General features: G+C 39.7%; 2 protein-coding genes across 6 annotated transcripts in view; both read left to right on the forward strand.

The window, feature by feature from the left end:
• The window catches only part of tspan1 (tetraspanin 1), a 112,275-nt gene that overhangs the window by 45,560 nt on the left and 47,543 nt on the right, over window positions 1–19,172 (forward strand). The gene's annotated exons all lie outside the window — the stretch shown is intronic.
• Window positions 569–4,781, forward strand: LOC307036138 (E3 SUMO-protein ligase ZBED1-like). 3 transcript variants are annotated; one of them, XR_013807285.1, is made up of 3 exons: window positions 569–1,941; window positions 2,135–3,666; window positions 3,780–4,777. XR_013807285.1 is itself a non-coding variant. In XM_079676171.1 (2 exons), the coding sequence occupies exons 1-2, from the start codon at window positions 706–708 to the stop codon at window positions 2,666–2,668; spliced, it is 1,770 nt and encodes a 589-aa protein (XP_079532297.1). In that variant the 5' UTR covers window positions 569–705; the 3' UTR covers window positions 2,669–4,781. The 3 variants fall into 3 exon arrangements, 1 of the variants encoding a protein (XP_079532297.1); XR_013807286.1 differs by having other exon boundaries at window positions 2,135–3,648; window positions 3,780–4,776; XM_079676171.1 differs by having other exon boundaries at window positions 2,135–4,781.

The raw sequence follows: 19,172 nt of genomic DNA on the forward strand, positions 1-19,172 counted from the left end.
TAGTGCAGGTCAAATTAAATAAAACAGAATTTACCATTCAGTATTGCCGACTCGAGTCACGCCGGCTGCGGAATCCGCTTCTCTTTCACAAGTTTCTGCCTCGTTGTTCGATTGCCGGGCAGGAGGCTCGTACTGATAAGGCAAGATGCCTTGAAGTGAAAGGCTAGCTGGTTCACTCTCTACTTCTGTAACTGAATCCAGATAACCCACCGAATCTGAGCTTGAATGATCGCTATCGCTGTCTGAAGTTGTCGCGTTGCTTGCCATTTTGACTGATTTTATCAAATGGCAATATTTGCCACGTGTGACGTCACCGCTCGTTCGGGAGTGATCGGGGGCGTACTCGGCAAACTTCGGAACCAACATCGTTTTTAACGTATATTTTACTTTAAACATTTTTTTTTTTTTTATTCTGGTGATATCTAAACTACATGTTAAAAAACACCTGTGTTAGATGCATTACATGGCCTTTAAGAATGAAGAGTAAAAGTAGTCATTGTGTGTAGGGATGTTAACGGTTAATCGACTATCGATTAATTGTCGAAAATAATTTACTCGATTAAATTAAATTAATTGTGACTAATTGAACATTGTAATCTAAGACCGTTTCCCACAGGACGTACTTGAACGTGACCCGAGATTCTCGCGAGCCGCTAGAGCTAGACCTGTCACAAACTTGAGGCGGCAAAAAAACTAAAACAAACAATGATGAGGCGGTCAAAACGGAGTGGAGTGTGGGAGCATTTTAGATTAATTAACGATGAAAAAGACGCACAATGCAAACTTTGCGGTGCTACATTTAAATACAACAGCTCTACAAGTTCGTTAAGATACCACCTGAACAACTTGCATGTAACGTTAGCCATTCCGTCGCCTTCACAACCTACAATTGCTGCTGTGCTGGGAAGGCGAGTATGCGACCAAAGAAAAGCAGACGGCATTACTCAGAGAATTTGCGGGATGATTGAAAGAGATATAATGCCAATTAGCACCACCGAGGCCGAGGGATTTCGGGAGCTGATACAATTCATGGAGCCAGGATATAACATCCCTTCGCGAGCGACCGTGACTTCCAACTTGGAAGCACGCTACGAAATTAAGAAGGCTAAGCTAAAAACATGTTTGTCCGCGGCTAATGTGGCTCTGACGACGGATTGTTGGACAGCACTGACTACAGAAAGCTACATCACGATTACTTGCCACTATATTGAAAACGACTGGCAGGTAAAGTCGGCAGTCCTTCTTACGGAGAGCTTATCCGAGAGACATACAGCTGATAATTTAGCTGCCAAACTGAACCAGGCTGTGGAGTCATGGGGACTCACCGGCCGTGTAGTAGCCTGTGTGCACGACAACGCTCGGAACATTGTTTCAGCAAACAACCCCGCACGAGTCAGTTGGAAATCAGTGTGTTGCTTTGCTCATACTTTAAATCTGGCCGTCAATGACGGATTCGCTGCTGCTGGTGTCAACCGAGTAATTGGAGCTGCTGGCAGGCTGGTCAAGCACTTCAATCACAGCACACCAGCAACGAAAGCGCTAGAAGCAAAACAAAGACAAATGCAGCTACCAGCTCATCGGCTCATTCAGTCCTGTAAGACCAGGTGGAACTCTGTACATGCGATGTTTGGCAGACTCGTAGAACAGCGATGGGCCGTGTGTGCTGTGCTAACAGACCGCTCAGAGACCAAGCTTTCAGATGCGAGGACGCTGGAATTGAGAGACGACTTCTGGCAGCTTATGGAGGACATAGCGCCAGCACTAGAGGCTCTCCAATGTGCAACTACTGTAATGTCAGCAGAGACGGAGGTATCCATATCCAACACGTACCTCATCACATTTAGTCTGATTAACACGCATCTCAAGATGGCAAATGGAGACAGCAACAGAGTGGCGGAATTCAAATCTAAAGTGCGCACTTCGTTGGGGGAACGGATGAAGGTAAGCTATGGCCATTAATTAATTAAACTCTTCGATCACATTTGAGCTATATAACAGATTATGGGGTGAATCACTTATCACCAACACATTGTCACAGTGTAAACTGCGTTTTTATGCAGTTGTACCCTTGTCATGTCAAACCTTATTAAATAAAACTCTAATGCTAGCTTTCTCCTTTATTTAATTTTAACAGGTTGAGTCTGAAGACCTCACATCAACAACACCAATGATAGCAACGATGCTGGACCCACGGCATAAGCACCTGGGATTTCTAAGCCCAGCAAGCAGGATCTCAGCTAATACCAAACTGCTTGAACTGGCTATGGAAGAACATGTGGACTCCACATCAACAAATGAAGCCACCACTGGAGATGATGTGCCAGTCCAGGGAGCTACACTTCAGAGACACACTTCTGCTATGACTCTTCTACTGGGTGAAAACTATACCACCAGCAGCAACGATGACATTAAAGAGGAAGTGGACATGTTTCTGAAGGATGCCTCACCACTCCTTGATTCCAGTCCCACAGAATGGTGGAAAGTCAATGAAGGAAGATTTCCGAGGCTGGCAAATGTGGCACGACGATATCTGTGCATACCGGGCACGTCTGTCCCATCAGAACGTGTATTCTCAGCAGCTGGCCTGACTGTAAACAGGCTGCGCACACGACTTACTCCTGACCACGTTAATATGCTTATTTTCTTGAACAAAAATAGAGGGGTCTAGGTCAGGAGCCTATTCAAAACACATTGAGACAGGAATGTTTTTGTTTCAGGAGAGGTAGCCTATATCTTCATTTGACTGTTCTAAGGGTCGCCCTCTAATGTTACTGTCACCTTCCTCAGGGATGATTTAAGTTGTGTTCAGAATATATTTGAAGTTTCCAGGGCTAGTTATCTTACTGTTACCTTTCTCAGACCAAAGGGGATTATAAATGCTGCTGCTAATGTTTCAAGTTTTACATATGTAGTTAACCAGATTATAATGTGTAGGCTTAATATTGTGTAGGCTAGGCCTACCCATATTGTTTAGATTTCTTTTTAAAATTAATTTTATTTTGCTTAATGTTTCACATGCGACAGGTGAGCCAGTGCACAATTATTTTTTTATGTATTTGAATTTTCTGTGCTTAATTTATTTTGTTAAACTACATAAATGCCATTATCTGCACATTATCCTAACTGGTACAATAAAACATCAATTGTGCAATATAGCATGCATTTTTATTCAGTAAATAAGCAATATTTAGCTTTTTATGTTAAAGACACTATCGATACAGTGAGAAATTTACATTCTCAGGAAAAAAGCCGTTTATATCAGTTAATCGTTAATCGATCGATAAGGTCAATCAACTAATGATTAATGAATTAATCGATAATTTGCATCCCTAATTGTTTGTAAAATGTTCCCTGTATGTTTTAGATTATTATTACTGCTGCTTTAATGTAGTTGTTACATTTTACTGCTGTATATTACTATACCTGCACCAAGTGCCTTCTTAATCAGTCTACTTGAATTGTAATGTATTATAGCAAACAAGAGGAAAGCATTAGCCCATGTGTTACTATTAACGACTGTATTTACTGTGTCAATTAATGACTGACATGTGTCTTTTGTGTACAGATTCCCGAGCTATAACCACCTGATGGCCTTCTGGTTCTTGATTGAGCCTTCCAAATGTTTCTCCGACATTTCATTGCTTTCGTGTAGGCTAAAAGGCTAAAGTACTCAATCCTTTTTGAATACATCAGAGAACTAAAACAACTTAATGTTTTTCCCATGGTGTGCTACACTCATGACATTAATATAGTAACCTTTTTTTGTTTTTATCTTCCAGAGACAGCTGCTTCAGCCAATTGACGAGTTCTTCCTTTTTCTCTGCTTCATGTCGGTGGGTTTGAAAGAGAGGGACCTTGCAAACCGCTTCAACGTACACCAGTCCACTATGAGCCGCATCATTGCGACATGGACAAGTTTTCTTACAACTTTATTGGGGTCACAGTGCATCTGGCTTACACTTGCAGAAGTTCAAGCCCACCTCCCAGAGGCATTCAAAGATTTCCCAGACACACAGGTGATCCTGGATTGCACAGAGCTGAGGTGTCAAACACCATCCTCACTCCTCCTCCAAAGTGAAATGTATTCTGAATAGAAATGTCACTGCACCATGAAAGCCCTGGTTGGCATAGCCCCACATGGCGCAATGACATTTGTTTCCAGTCTGTATGGTGGTTCTGTCAGCGACAATGAGATTTTCAAACAATCTGGAATAGCTGCGTTGTTGACTGAAAACATGGCAGTGATGGTAGATAAGGGTTTCCTGATCAGCGATTGCTGCAAATGCAAGGTGTACTGCCCACCTTTTCTGTCAAAGCAGTAGCAAATGCCAGCCTATCAGGTGAGGGAGACACAGGCCATTGCCAGACTGAGGGTTCATGTGGAGCATGTCATTAGGAGGATCAAAGAGAACAAACTTTTTGATGGTGTCATCCTCCTGTCTCATGCCTACAACATCAACCAACTGTTTGCAGTAGCATGTATGCTGTCAAACTATCAGAACAAAGCACTGGTCAAGACATGGGTGAAATAAGACAAGATGGACAAGAGAATCAGCAAATCCAACTATTATTTGACCACACGATGGCGCAACTATTTAAATGATGTCACCTGTGCAGGTAGCTTTGATTAAGCTGGGTGAGCACACCGTAATCCTGTGTTGCCTAACACACGCTAGTGTTTTGTTGTGAATAAATGGTAAATTGCAAATTACAATGCGTTAATGATTTTTCTGACAAATGCAATGATTTACTATTAATTACAAACAAAACAGTTCACTTTATTGTCTTTTTTAAATACAATTGTATATTTATTTACATATATGAAATGTGACAAACAATTGTTGCAATTGAATAAAAAGTACAATAATTTGAGGAAACGATTATGTGTATCAAATACAATATTGAAATCACATTTGTTGTCATGAAGTCTTTGAAGGTGCTACATTTTAAAATTAAGAACATATGATTGAGGGATTGCCTCCTAAAAACAATGACGGCTGAGCAAGGGTCTAGCAGCTAACTGCTTACAGAGTTAACAATGGCTACAGTGCCCACTGATCTTTTAATGACAGGTACTTCGGCATGTATGTGTAAAAAAAAAAATTGCAACGTTTTCTCTGATTGCTCTTTGCACTTCTGGATCTGTGTATATTATTTGCACCAGGTGCACCTGGTCCCACACTACAAAGTCACACCACTGCATCCCAGATACAAGAAGTTGACCCTGTACTTGCCAGTAATAGGCATGGCTTTTCTTGAGCTTAGGGGAGCCACATTCCATCTGCACATATTTGCAGTCGACATAATTTGGGACATTTGAATTCAACAAGGCCAAATTGGGGATATTCTGTTGGGTCAAAAACAACTCCATCAGGGGAGGCACCAAGCCAGGGCGTAGAGGGGTGAATGACAAGGCCACAAGGGGAGTAGTTCACATTTGCCAGTCTACTGTATTCAGCTGCTACTGTGGGCTCCATCTCTGCTCCTCTCCTCATCCTGCAACACAGGAGCACTGGTTGTGCGTGAGCACCACTGGTGATGAATCACGAAGCGTTATCTAAAAAAGAGAGAAGAAATGCTAGTGATTAGTAACCTCACTTGTGGTAAATGAGCCAGGTGGTTATTATTATGAGTAGAATGATTGGTTATTTTTACTGACCCATATCCTAGAAGAAGCATGTATTCCCGAATGCTTGGTGTTACCCTCTTTCCCTACAATACCAAAATGAACCTTCTTTGGAAACTAAGATGCCTTGAAAATTGTATTACAGCAGTTTTGACTATATATTTGAACCCCCAAACGTACACATCCATAATCAATGTAATAATATCTGACCAATCAGTTGTGATAAAGCAGGAAGAAGTAAGACACTGTTGAGATTCCCTTAAGGTAAACTAATGCTAACTGAAACTAACTGAAACTCAATAAACTGGGGGGAACACAGTGTCAATGCTGCCTGCCTACACTCAAACTGTGCAGTGTCTCACTCTTCCTCATTGACCGGTAGCACAAGGCTCTCACGCTGACCTGACCTGTCAGACTGTCTTTGTTGGACACTGAATAAAGAAAAACAGAGTGTTGGGTTAGATATATTTCTCACGTCAACACAATGGCTATGTTACTTACAAATAGCATGTAATGCTAGGCACTTACCTTTCTACCATGTAGCATAACAGTAGCTAATAACAAGTCTAACTTTAGTTAACCAGGCCCACTAACGTTTTAAACAATTAGGATCAGATATAGTGCATAAAGTAAGACAAACGTGTCGATTATAAATAGCGAATTTGTACAACAAAAGCTTGCATTTGACATTAGCCTAAATTAGCATTAGCTAGTTAACTAGTCAATCCGTTTATAATTTTGTCTTACCTTTGTAATCATGAATATATGACAAACAAAGTCTTACCTTTGTAATCATGAATATATGACAAACAAATTCGATGAACATCGGTAATTTTCAATTTCGGGAGTTCTTGTAAACACCGAGTGTAGAACGTCGCCATTGTTGTTGTTGTAGCGGAAACAGTTGGGCAGTATTACGCACAATGCGGAAGTGACTGTGCATGTAGCCTATTAAGGAGCACTATTGGAGTGACTTTGATGTTTATTGGACTCAGGATTAATTCATTTGGATTCCCGCTGTATGAAGAAATTAAAGGTCGGCGCGGAAGTGGAAACAATTCACAAAGGGATTAACCTGTTTAAAACACATGCTCAAAGTAAGCCGGATTTTGCCGAAGTGTTTATGTGGATTCAAAAGTCGTAGATAATCTACAAAATGGACGAGACCGATCTGATCGGGGCAACTGTGACAAATAATCCAACTGAAACCGGTGTTGCAGTATAAATTGAGTCATGACAACTGGCGACATTCTATTATTTTCGTCATAGGAATCCGGGGCGTGTACATTGAGGACCCATTGTTGACTTACCAGGAAAGAAACATGTCGATCGCCTCGTTTGTCGTTTACGTTCATCTTTTGCTATATCTGCTTTCCTAAGATCACTTTGCTGCACATTCAGTACTTAAGCCTATACGTTTAACCCATAAGAACCCGGACCCATTTCTACTTTTGGGGAAATTAAGGGGAATGTCATTTAGACTAAATAGACACATTTCTGACAAGTAACCCCCACTAGGGTCAAATATCTGGGCTTTAATGGTAAAGTAACTATTATTTATAACTTAATTAACAAGGATGATGTTTTGGTTTGCATTTGTTTGAACATACTATGAATTGAAGAATAAAGCATATGTTAACTAAATATAATTGAATCAGCTAAATTAACTGACCAGATCATAATCATATTTCTAATTGTGCATATATGTCACTCCGGGTTTACTGTGAATGTTTAGGGTTAAAGTCCCGATGTGACACCAGTGTCACAGCAATATTTATGGCATTTGTTTCATATCAATTTCATCAAGAAATGTTTCCACAACAGGTTAAATGTAATCAGAATCAGAATACCTTTATTCCTCCCACAGAGGGGAAATTTACATTTGTTACAGCAGAAAAGAGCCGAACACAGCTTAATGTTTAACAAATGACATGTCATGTAAGCATTTTTATTCTTAAATGGCTTGAATTTTAACTTTAGCAACAAAAAACCTTTCCAAATCTCGCTAGTTCTGTCACATGTGTTAGCCTGGCACATGGACATCTTGGACATGTTGTTATGGGAAGACAAAAGCAAATGACAAGGACCATGACCCACCAGACTGTTCAGTGTGTGTCACTGAGGGACTTCATGAGATAAAAAAGGCTAAAGCTGTATAAGGAACTTTCCAGAACATTTGAATTTCATGTGACACCCGTGTCTAAGCAATTCTGTCTGCCTTCCGTGTTCCTGTTGTTATTTACTTCGTCTCTGCCTTTTTCTGATGATTTATCTGTTAGTTTGTGTTTAATTCCCATGCATCAAGGTTTTTTTCATGTATGTAATTGTTTTTCCTGCACAGTGTAGAGTCTTGTTGTGATGAGAGGGATACAGGTATTTCATTAAAAAAAACGTGCTCCCTGGAGAATAGCTACAGAATTGATATCACAATTTAATCGGAGCTGATCACAAGTTGTAATAGATTATCCAGTCATCTCGATGAGCGTTCAGGCTTTGAATAAACAACTTGTGTTTTACTTTTAGGCTGTCTGAAGGTATGGACAGCTATCAAAGCTACTATACATCACATTAGGAACGATGAACATTTGAAAGTCGGACACAAATATATATTTTAAATGATTTATTGAAGTTTGCAATGTTTTGAACAGGCATCCACACAGTCACCTACTTTGTAATGTTCGATGCCTCCCTGTAAGCGTCACGATATCGGCCTCCAGTGTTGCCAACTTGGCGACTTTGTCGTTAAATTTGGCGGCTTTCCAAACCCTCCGGCTACTTATTTTTGTCAAAAGCGACTAACGACTAATCTAACGAATTGTAATGATGTTATTAGGGACTTTTCTGGTGTTTGGAGACTCACGTATTGTTCGGCAGTTAACAAGCTGCCGTGAGCCCCTCAGCCCTCCCATAGTACTCACAGGCGCGCAGACTCACAGTTGCCTCCCGCAGCAGCTCAGCTGCAGTCAGTGGGCAGAGAGGAGACAGCCACACTCTCCCGCGTCGAGACAGCTTCAGTCACTTAATCACCTCGTCCACTGTGTGTGTGCCTCTCTGTGACAAGCTAAACATCCACGTAGGTCCTCATGTCAGTCTAAACTGCATTCACAAAAGTACAGAAAGGAGTGGGAATCAAACCCTGAGTTTAAAGGATGGTTGAAGCCATTTATTGGAGATGACACACGGGCATACTATAGCCTACTGCCTTTATTGTAAGGGATATTTCTACTAAAAACTACTAAAACTATTTCTACTTTTTCTAATAGAGACATTTCTGATCTACTGTTGTCTGGATTTATTCTGGTGGTTTCGAGTTTTGATCCTTGAAGGGGGTGGAACGTTATTTTACCGCCATTACATGATATGCAAATTAGGCGATGACGTCATTTAGAGACTTCTGGCGACTTTTCGGACAGCCAATAGCTACTTTCCTTACTATGGAGTTGGCAACACTGTCGGCCTCTCACCCACAACCTCACATACGAGTACTGAATGTGCAGCAAAGTGATCTTAGGAAGGCAGATATAGCAAAAGATGAACGTAAACGACAAACAAGGCGATCGACATGTTTCTTTCCTGGTAAATCAACAATGGGTCATTAATGTACACGCCCCGGATTCCTATGACGAAAATAATAGAATGTCGCCAGTTGTCATGACTCAACCTATGCTGCAACACCGGTGTCGGTACCAGATGTGTTCGGGGTACCATATGTGTTCGGGGGCCGTCTCTTACCAATGACGTCACGCATTGTACGCATTGTGATTGGCTGTACGGTAATTTACCCAGGGGTGCTCGGGGGCAAATCACATCTACAGATCATGACGAACCGAATTGAATTATTCCTATGCTCCTAGCGTGTGAAAATGTTTGTGAAAAACATGTTAAAAAAACATGAAAACGGAGCAATGGCTGTACGCCATTGGCTGTACGGCAACTCAAGAGGACCATCATACACGGTCAAATTCCGAACATTTAAACATAGCCTACACTTCATTCTTTACTTTGTCCGTTATTATATGTAGAAGATGAACTACCTCTCTGAAAGGTCCCAATGTGTTCATTTTGATGGGCTGTCTTCTGAGTGGTTAAACATCACTAATGATTTTCTGACTTCTGACTGCTTTGGATATATAATTACACCACAATAAGGTTTTACTATCACAGTGCACTGAGATTTGTGACAAACTGTAAAGCACTTACGCATCACTGTACACTGTAAACCAAGGCGGTTTTGCCATCACTTACTGTACTGAGGCTCAGTCACTGCTACATTTTCATTTACAAAGCCATATTGGATAAAGTACCATCTTATATCTGCTCCCTGATCTCTCGGCAAATTGAAAGTACTTATTGCCTGAGATCTCATGCTGTGGTTTTATTAAATGTGCCAAGTGCTCGGACTGTCTTAGGGAAGAAAGCTTTTAGATGTGCAGCTCCACTAACTTGGAACAGTCTGCAAAAAGAATGTAAAATTACCAAGCTGGTACCACTACATGTTTTTAAAGCTCGGTTGGATGCTCCACAGTCAGATGCTGTTGGTACCTGTACATGTGGATAGATATGTAAATTGTAATCCCTATAATTTTTGCTGTATGATGTCCTTTTGTTGTTCTGTTGTTTATGTTTGTATGTCTTCATGTGGAACCTACTGCTGCAGGTCTCCCTTGAAAAATAGATCATTGATCTTAATGGGATTTTACCTGGATAAATAAAGGTTTGGAATTGAATGTCGAGCATTAACTGCAAGTCACTCAAATGCATAAACTGGAGAATAATTATGTTACAAGTGTTACAGAAAACATATCCAAGTGTAACAAACATCCAGTATTAACCTTACTGTTTTTTACTAACAGTAACCAACTAATAATTTTCATAAAGTGCATATTTATTCCAAACTCATAATATATATATATATATATATATGTAATAAAACATAATGCACAATGGTACACAGTATCCAAACTCTTTAGGCACTGGTCAGAGGCATTCATGTAAAGCAGATCACCAGAATCCAATACTGGTAAAAACGTTGCAGAGATCAAATGTTTCCTTGTCTGAAAGGAGAAACCTAATTTTAAAACAACATTTTCAGTGTGTGACTTGAAAGATAAGTTCTGATCAATAATAAAACCTAGATATGTGTATGCAGTGACCCTTTCAATGTCAATGTCAGTCCCTTGAACAGTACAAATGTTGGGGAGAAAATAAGTTAACTTTTTGCCATTTGAGAATATCATGAGTTTGGATTTGTCTGCATTTAATACTAACTTGAGTTGAGATAAATGGGATGGAATAACATCAAAGGCAGACTGGAGGAAATCAAGACTTTGCTCTATAGAAGAGGATGAACAATAAATAACAGTATCATCTGCATAAAAATGGAAAGCAGCATTTGAAAAATTATTAGAGATTATTTACATACAGTATATGGTGAAATTATTGGTCCTAATATGGAACCTTGGCGCACACCCTTTCAAATCAAATCAATCAAATCAAGTTTTATTTATATAGCACATTTATAAACGATTTTTGCACGAGTCAAAGTGCTGTACAAATAATAAAAATACCCTACAGTAAAGACATTTTACAGCTAATACAACAGCAGTTTGTTCAGAATATCAGTATGAGAAGAAAACGACACCCTCTGTCCTTAGACCCTTACATCGTACAAGGAAAAACTTCAAGAGAAAACAGTTTAAAGGGGAAAATGGGAGAAACCTCGGGGAGAGCAACAGAAGAGGGATCCCTCTCCCAGGACGGACAGACGTGCAATAGATGCCGTGTGTAAATCGAAGAGATAATACATTTTACAACATAGGTCGACCGAATGTTAGGAAATGCATGTGTCTATAATAATAGGATGAATCCACGAAGATGTCAACAATCCTGTGGGAGCCTTCAGGGAGGCAGCGCGACGAGACCCAGGCAGGACCGCAGAGACAGGTTCAGCCACGACCCGAAGTCCACGACTTAATCCAGAACTCAGGATAGAGGATCCAGGATGCGGGACCACAGCAAGAGGATCAGCCTCGACTCAAGATCACATCAAGACACAAAAGAAGAACAATTTGGCAGGGTTAATCGTAACATGAGAATACACAGATACAGAGAGACAGAAGGAAGAACAAGCACTCCCTTTGGAGTGATCTTTTTTAAATATTGAAGTTAAATGCATCAATCTGGTGCACTTTGAGAGCAAAATGAAGAGATATATGGATACCTCTCAACATCCATATGAAACAACTGTAAACAGATTTACTTTGTCTTTATGGATTCGATTGTGGACTTGATTGTGATTGCTGCACATTATCCCTTACTTAATAAATACTTTTTTTGATAATCTATTATATAGAAAAGTATATCATATTGATATATAATATATCATTTATTGATAATATATAATATAATCAAATATAACAATCAAAACGAAATAAGTAGTATTAAGTATTAGGGCTAAGAAAATATTGTACATGTGAAATAGTTGTATGTATTGATTTAAATTGACATGCATACGCTAAGAAAAATAGTCCGCTGTTACTGTTTGAACTAACGTACCAACGGCACTGAACATATTACATATTACCTACCATATTACGTTATATACTTCTTACCTTCGATTTCTCTTGTTCTTCTCCTCATTCGTCTTTGTTTTTCTTCAAGTTTTATTGTATTTCTTCAAGTTTTTATTTTGTTGGTCGAATGCATTTAAGCGTCAGCTAAATGCAATGTAATGTAATGATCAAAAAACCCCTCTATACTCTAGACAGCGTGGGTAAATTACCGTACAGCCAATCACAATGCGTGACGTCATTGACGTCATTACGTCGTGACGTCACTGGTAAGAGACGGACCCTGAACACATATGGTACCCCGAACACATCTGGTACCGACACCGGCATTGACAATGACTATGTTTTAAAGATTGCTTATCCAGAAAGGCCTGATTGGTTTGGACACTTTACAGGCAGAAGAAACATTTCTATTAAAGAAAGAATTATACATTTCTGTCTTTTTATGCCTTTATTAGCTACTAACTTGAATTTTTATTCAAATTAATTAATCAATTATTTTAATTTTTTTATTGTAATGTAGAGACAAGGGTTTTAGTGACAATCATGTATTGCGTTAAAATTATATGTAAAAAAAAAAAGTTTTAAAGAAAAAAGTCTAAATTTCATATTTGGCTTCAAATCATCTGAGGCCTGGCGCCCCCCCTGCGATCTTTGCTCCCCCAGGTTGGGAACCACTGCTCTAGACTAGAGGCTGAATCCAACTGACTTTGGTGACAAAATGAAAAAAGGGTACAGACTAAAATATCTTGAAATCTATTGAATGAAATGTCATAGATCCATGGTCCACACACAGTATTGATTATATTGACTTCAGTGGCACTCTGGTTTTCAAAGTTTTCATTTATTCCCTGGGATATCTCAATGTATTAGAACAATTGCACCACATGTTCATGGTAACTATCATGGTACCCAGACGTTGTATCCCAATGGCTTTGATGATGCCATGACTTTTCTTTTAGCACCACCAGCTGGTTTACATGTTTGGTTGCTATTGAAATAACCAATTATTGATCTAAATTCTTATCCATTCTTATGGTATGGCAATGTCTGTCTGTCAGACTAAAATAACTAAAAACTATTAGAGGCTTTCTTATTCTGTACAAAATGTAAAGTCAGCTGAAACAAATGTAAAATGTGTGATATTGGGCTATATCAATTAACTTTAATTGATTGATTGAGATTAGTTGACATGACTTTCAATACAAAAAAGTTAAAACAATAGTTATTTCCCATCACATGTTCATAGATTCACAAAGATGTTCAAATAAATCCTCACAATGAAATGATGGAACCACTTGTGCTTGATAAATGACGAAAGCAATACATAATTTAATATAATTTAATCTTTTCAGTTATTGATTTAAGGCATTATTTTATGTTTAAGTGTTAAATGTCTTTTCTACACCCTCACTTTTCCTCCTAGCTGTACATTACATAGTTCCCCTTGATTTCTTATTTTCTTTTGGTCCAATGGGTTTTTTTATGGCTTGCAATACACCATTAGACTCTGAAGAGGCCTGTTGAAGGAAGGTCAACATTTGTGAAGCATTGGTCTTGCATTGTTCTCTATTTTATAAGTGTTGTTATATACTGTAGAAGTATTGCCGGAGATTTGACCACTTCAGACTGTTATGCAATTTCAAAGCTGTGATTTCTTCAATTGTATTTCCAACTGAGCAATCATCCAATATGCACAGCAACATAACTGTTTTTACCAGAAAGATGTCAGATGTGTACAGCACATTTACAGGCCTTTTTGTGACTTCTATGCCATTTTAAAAAACAATTGATTTTCACAAAAACGAATCACTTGATGCTTTGACAGCATGCCAGGACTTGTAAGATATATTGCTGGAGTCTAACAGAGTTATCATGTTTTTGTCTTGGTTGGAATGACATGTGTTCACATTTTAATGTCTGGTGAGGTATCAGTTAATCATTTTTCTTAGGAAATAGACAGAAAAGAAGATTTGTCTTCTGAGAGAGACAGATGAAAGAGAAAAGATAGCTAGCTATGAGAAGGGGTGGGGTCTCAGCTCTCTGGAGGATCCATATAAGTTTCCCGAACAAAGAAAGCAACCCCTGCCACCTTGATTCCATTTCCTATTGTCTAATAAAATCAGGGATGACCCCGGCTAGTCCCTTGTTAATCGTTATCATCTCCACTCTTCCTTTTCCTTACCCCTCACCCCTCCATCCCCACCCCCACACTCATTACACATCACCCCCACCATCATCCTCATATACAGCGGCCCAGAGGGACCGGCCCTGATATTTACACAAAGACAAGAAGACGTGGCTCGCCTGCTGCGCCAGCTGCACTCAGGGAAAAAAAGGGTCCACCAACGACCAGACTTTAAAGAGGGATGGGAGGCTGCGCGCTCCTTTATTTAGAGCAGGTTATGGGACACAGAGGAAGGCTTAGGGAAAATTACTATCTCCCTACACACCATCCTCTGTCTTAGGTTTGAGCAAATCACCCCCGAGTGTGCAATATTCTGGCTTTACTGAAAACAGGATGTGCCTTTTTCAAAGGGCTGTTGATCAAAGGATAGCAGTCCACAAAGATAAAAGCGTAATGCTTTAATCCAGATCAGTTTTAGTTCTCCGAGCGAGACTACATGCATCATAAACTCTGACATTCTTCCTTGATAGTTAGTTGTGGTACTATCTTTACAGATAGTAAAACTGATCTAATACTGCATTAGATATATTTTATATCAACACAGTTTAGAACAACATAGCCTTAATTCCCAAAAGTTTTAAACTATAAAAAAACACATACGTAAACTGTATAAGATCTTTTAAAAAAACATGTTTTTTCAAAGGTGATTCCTACATTTCAGCATATGAAGTCAGCTATTATCTGAATCATGCAGAAACAATGGTAAAACGAGATGCAGATCTCCACAAAGGCTAATGATACACATGCTCCTCAGAAGGCCCTATCTCGAAGTAAAATATAACTTATTGTATCCAAGCAGCCATTCGGACCTGCTCCAAAATGTAAAGGGTTCCTTTCTTCTTTGGCCCATTATACACAATTTAACCAAGTTTCCTGAAATCATAATTCTGCTCACAGACACATGGAATGACAAACAAACCAAGCCAAAAACAAAGCCTCCTTGGCAGATGTAATAACAAACTAAAGAAACGTAGCTACATTAAAGCACATTTTCCATCACCTTGCAACAAGCGTTGTGAGTTTATGTTTCTGGAGCATTCTTTCTGCTCAACATGTGTTGTCAAATTGGTGAAAATATTTTCCAAATTTGCTTGTGCTGTGTCTATTTGTATGTGTTTCCCTAATTTGCAGTGTTGAGCATCGGCGTATGCCGTAGCTAATGCAAAATTAACTCGGTTTGATTCTGAGTACAATCCATATCTGTCCATTAACGTGGCAATGCTGGAGCTCTTTTTTTTTTTTTTTCTCAGCGAGGGTAGAGACCTATAGGAGACTCTCCCAACAGCCGCTCAGCAGATGTGCTTTGTTCAGCAGATAGACCAATTCCGTGGACATGACGACTCTCTCCAGCTCAGGGTGAAACGTGCGGAGCTGAGAGCACACCAAACAATCTGTTTAGATTAAAGTCCCTTTCTTTCCGACAAGTTATTCTCCGCACTGAAGCGTTCCTAGGGAAGCATATGTTGTGTATACGTTCGGAGAAACACACAATTTTTCTACATTTGCAGGCTGGCTGGCAGGCGCATCTGCTTCTCCTCGAAGAGACATGGCCCTGATTGTCTGAGTCAGCACAAACCTCTGACAGATACATGGATAGCTGTCCACAAACTAACACTCACACACACACACACACACACACACACACACACACACACACACACACACACACACACACGCACACACACACACACGCATAAATGGTGAATGGAGACAAAGGCGTGTGGAGCTAAATAAAGCAATGATGCATGCTCCTACCTACACCAAATAAACACACATATTTGATTTCGCATGCACAGATGCTGCAGATATAGTGTATAGACGTGTAGAATCACACACGCGCAGACAAAGGCAGAAGGGATGCTCATATCTCAGAGCTATATCAAAGGTCACGGAGGAGTAATGAAATAAAAAGTTCAAGGTGAAAGACGACGAAAAGAGGAAAACAGGCAGCGGGAGAGAGGTATTGTTATGTGAAGAGCTGCAAGAGGAGCTTGTTACCGGAGACAGACAGATATGTGGCAAAGAGTGGGAATGAGTCAGAGAGATGCGGGGAAAGGCACATGAAGGATTTCAAACGCAAATGACAGGAGAAGATGGGAAGACGAGGACAAAGAGAAGGCGTCTGAGCACAGATGGAGAGTATGAACCCATCAAGGTCAGCTGATGTGATGTAACACGTCATAAACTGAACAGTCCTTCAATCATCTGTCCGTTCCTCTACCGTTCTTGGCACTGCCCTGCTTTACTGCCATCGTTTTGGCACCCGCGCACATATTTCAGGGCACCATGAGAGCAATTCATTAAGTGCCGAGGAGGACTTTCGTAGGCAGCGCCGCTACCTTGCAATCACCTCCGCAGCATCCCAATTACCTTTGTTCTAATTGATGTTCGATTTATTAAAGTTAATGAGCCAACTGGCCATCTGTTGAGCAGCCGAAGCAGCACAGGGGACGATTGGCGGCGAGGGCAGAAGACACATGACACAAAATGTGCAAGGGCAGATCTGGCTCGCATGGGAGGGAGAAGGGGAGAAAAGCAGAGAGGCGGAGACAAAGAGACTCCTTTCCTCCCTCCCTCTCTCTCCTCCTCCTCCCTGCAATCAAAGACAAGCTCTCACATCTCTCTGTGTTTTTTCCACTCTCCCATACGTCTTGCATCCTTTTTATGGCATTAATATTTCAACTATATGGCTCTTTATATGGCGGGTATATATATGGCATATGATTAACGGCCCTCAACCAGCTCCGTGTGTCCAATAAATCATAAACATATATATTTTACAGACTTATATACTTCTTTGAGCCGGAGATGACATTTTAATTTCAGATAGCAGTTGTGCTACTGGCCAGTGTATATTTTATTTTGTCTCTCAGGCCCAGTGGCCAACTGTTGGAGTACTCTTAACTCCCTTTGCTGTGGCTTCATCCTCTAGTGGCTTTTCAAAGGCGTGTGAGACTCCGTAGGGCACAAATCGAACTGTGGTTGTGTGCCTATATATTTCTTTGTAAGTGTATATTCGTCTCATGCATGTGTTTAAATAAACAGAGTCCTCGCTTTCAAGTTTATGGTATATGTAATGTATGTGTGAGCTAACTGCTTCCTGCAAGAGCAACTTTACTATTTAGATAGCGTTATTAATCCCTGTCAGCTGCAAGGATATGAAAATCTGTTTGACAGGTGTGTGTTGGAATCCATTATCCATTTTGTCACATTTATCTACCTTCCAAATATAGCTGCTACCTCTTCGCCACCATCACCCAACATCCCAAAAATGATAAAACATCTGTGCTTCGAATCTGCAGTAGTCATAAATTATCACCTGCAGCAGTTTTCTTCCGTAGCACGTGGATTCAATCTTGTCGAAGTCCCGAGGTCAAAAAAGTTGAGGGATTTGGAGACGAACTGTGAAATTTGGTGTGACAGTATGAGCTATATTGTAAGGTTATTTTAGGCTCTCTGCTGTGTAATTATATATATATATTGGACTCCTGCATATGGTTCCCAGTTAGTTTTGGCTCCATGAATATGTTAAATAAATCCCCGGAGGAAAAATGTTAGGAGCTAATGACCTTGGACAGTAAAAATCCTCTCAAGAGACCAATATCAATCCTCACTTGCCCAGAAGACATGTTTGACTTCACAGTAAGACATCTACGGGAGTTTATGTGTGCTTTAGAGAATATAATTTGTTGTTTTTGTATTATTGGGTTAAAGGAAATATATGAAGAGTATTTCACTTGAACTATGTTATTTTTGAGCATCCATTTCATTCAGTCTTTAAGTCAAAAGGACTATTTCCCACTTGCCTGTAGGAGTCAAAACAAAAAGGTAACTTTTTTATTTGTTTTATTGTGGCTTTATTCTTAATCTCTAGGGCTCAATTACAGTTTTTCATTCTAAAAAAAATCATTGGGAATTGGCAAAATGTTAGCATAATTATTCACTCAATAAACAATCTGAAACCGGAAGCTTGAACTCTTCCAGGTGAGAGGCAGTAATATATTGAAACTTAGGGTGGTGTCTTGCTGTACTTTTATGAATGTGATTGGATGCTAATGCCATTCAGCTAATACAAAAATCACTACTGCTTTCAGCTAACACCCTGTTCGATTTGCGAAATGTCTCGTGAGTGCTGACAATAAACCATAGTGACGTAAAGACTTGTGGTGGAAGCAAGTAAAGAGTAGAGAAAGGGACACCAAATTAGTGTAGTTAGATGACAATCTAAGGCGTACAAACTGTCAGCTAGCCTTGCAGGCTATTACAGCTAACGATGCTAGCGATTTATCGACTAGCTGTAGGCTACCTTCACACACTACACAAGTAAGCACTGTACATGTAAATATACCAAGTAGTACATGGAAGTGTCAAACCTACTGATTAACCTACAAAAGTGGTTGAATATTGACATTTTTTGTAGGGTAGCTCAAGTTTAGTTTAGTAACTGCCTCATTGGTCTTAGCACATTACTGCTAATATCATGATCTGGGTCATTCCAGAATTGGAGGACATTTCATGTCCCCCATATAAAAAATCTAATAATCCATGCCCAAAATGCTAAAACATGCACTTGTTGTGTTAAACATACTTGTCTTGAGACAAAATGTGTATAAAATTCTAGAAAAAGTGGTTTCAAAATATTATTTAAATGATCAAATAGCTCTCGAACATCCCCTAAAATGGCATTTTTCTCTTGTCCCCACTTCTTGGTGACCAACTTGCATGTCAAATATAACATTTAAAATAAGGATTTTATTTACTTTTTTTGGTATTATTCTATTGATATATG

The sequence above is a fragment of the Notothenia rossii genome (genome assembly GCF_949606895.1).
Source record: "Notothenia rossii genome assembly, chromosome: 1".
Lineage (NCBI taxonomy): Eukaryota > Metazoa > Chordata > Actinopteri > Perciformes > Nototheniidae > Notothenia > Notothenia rossii.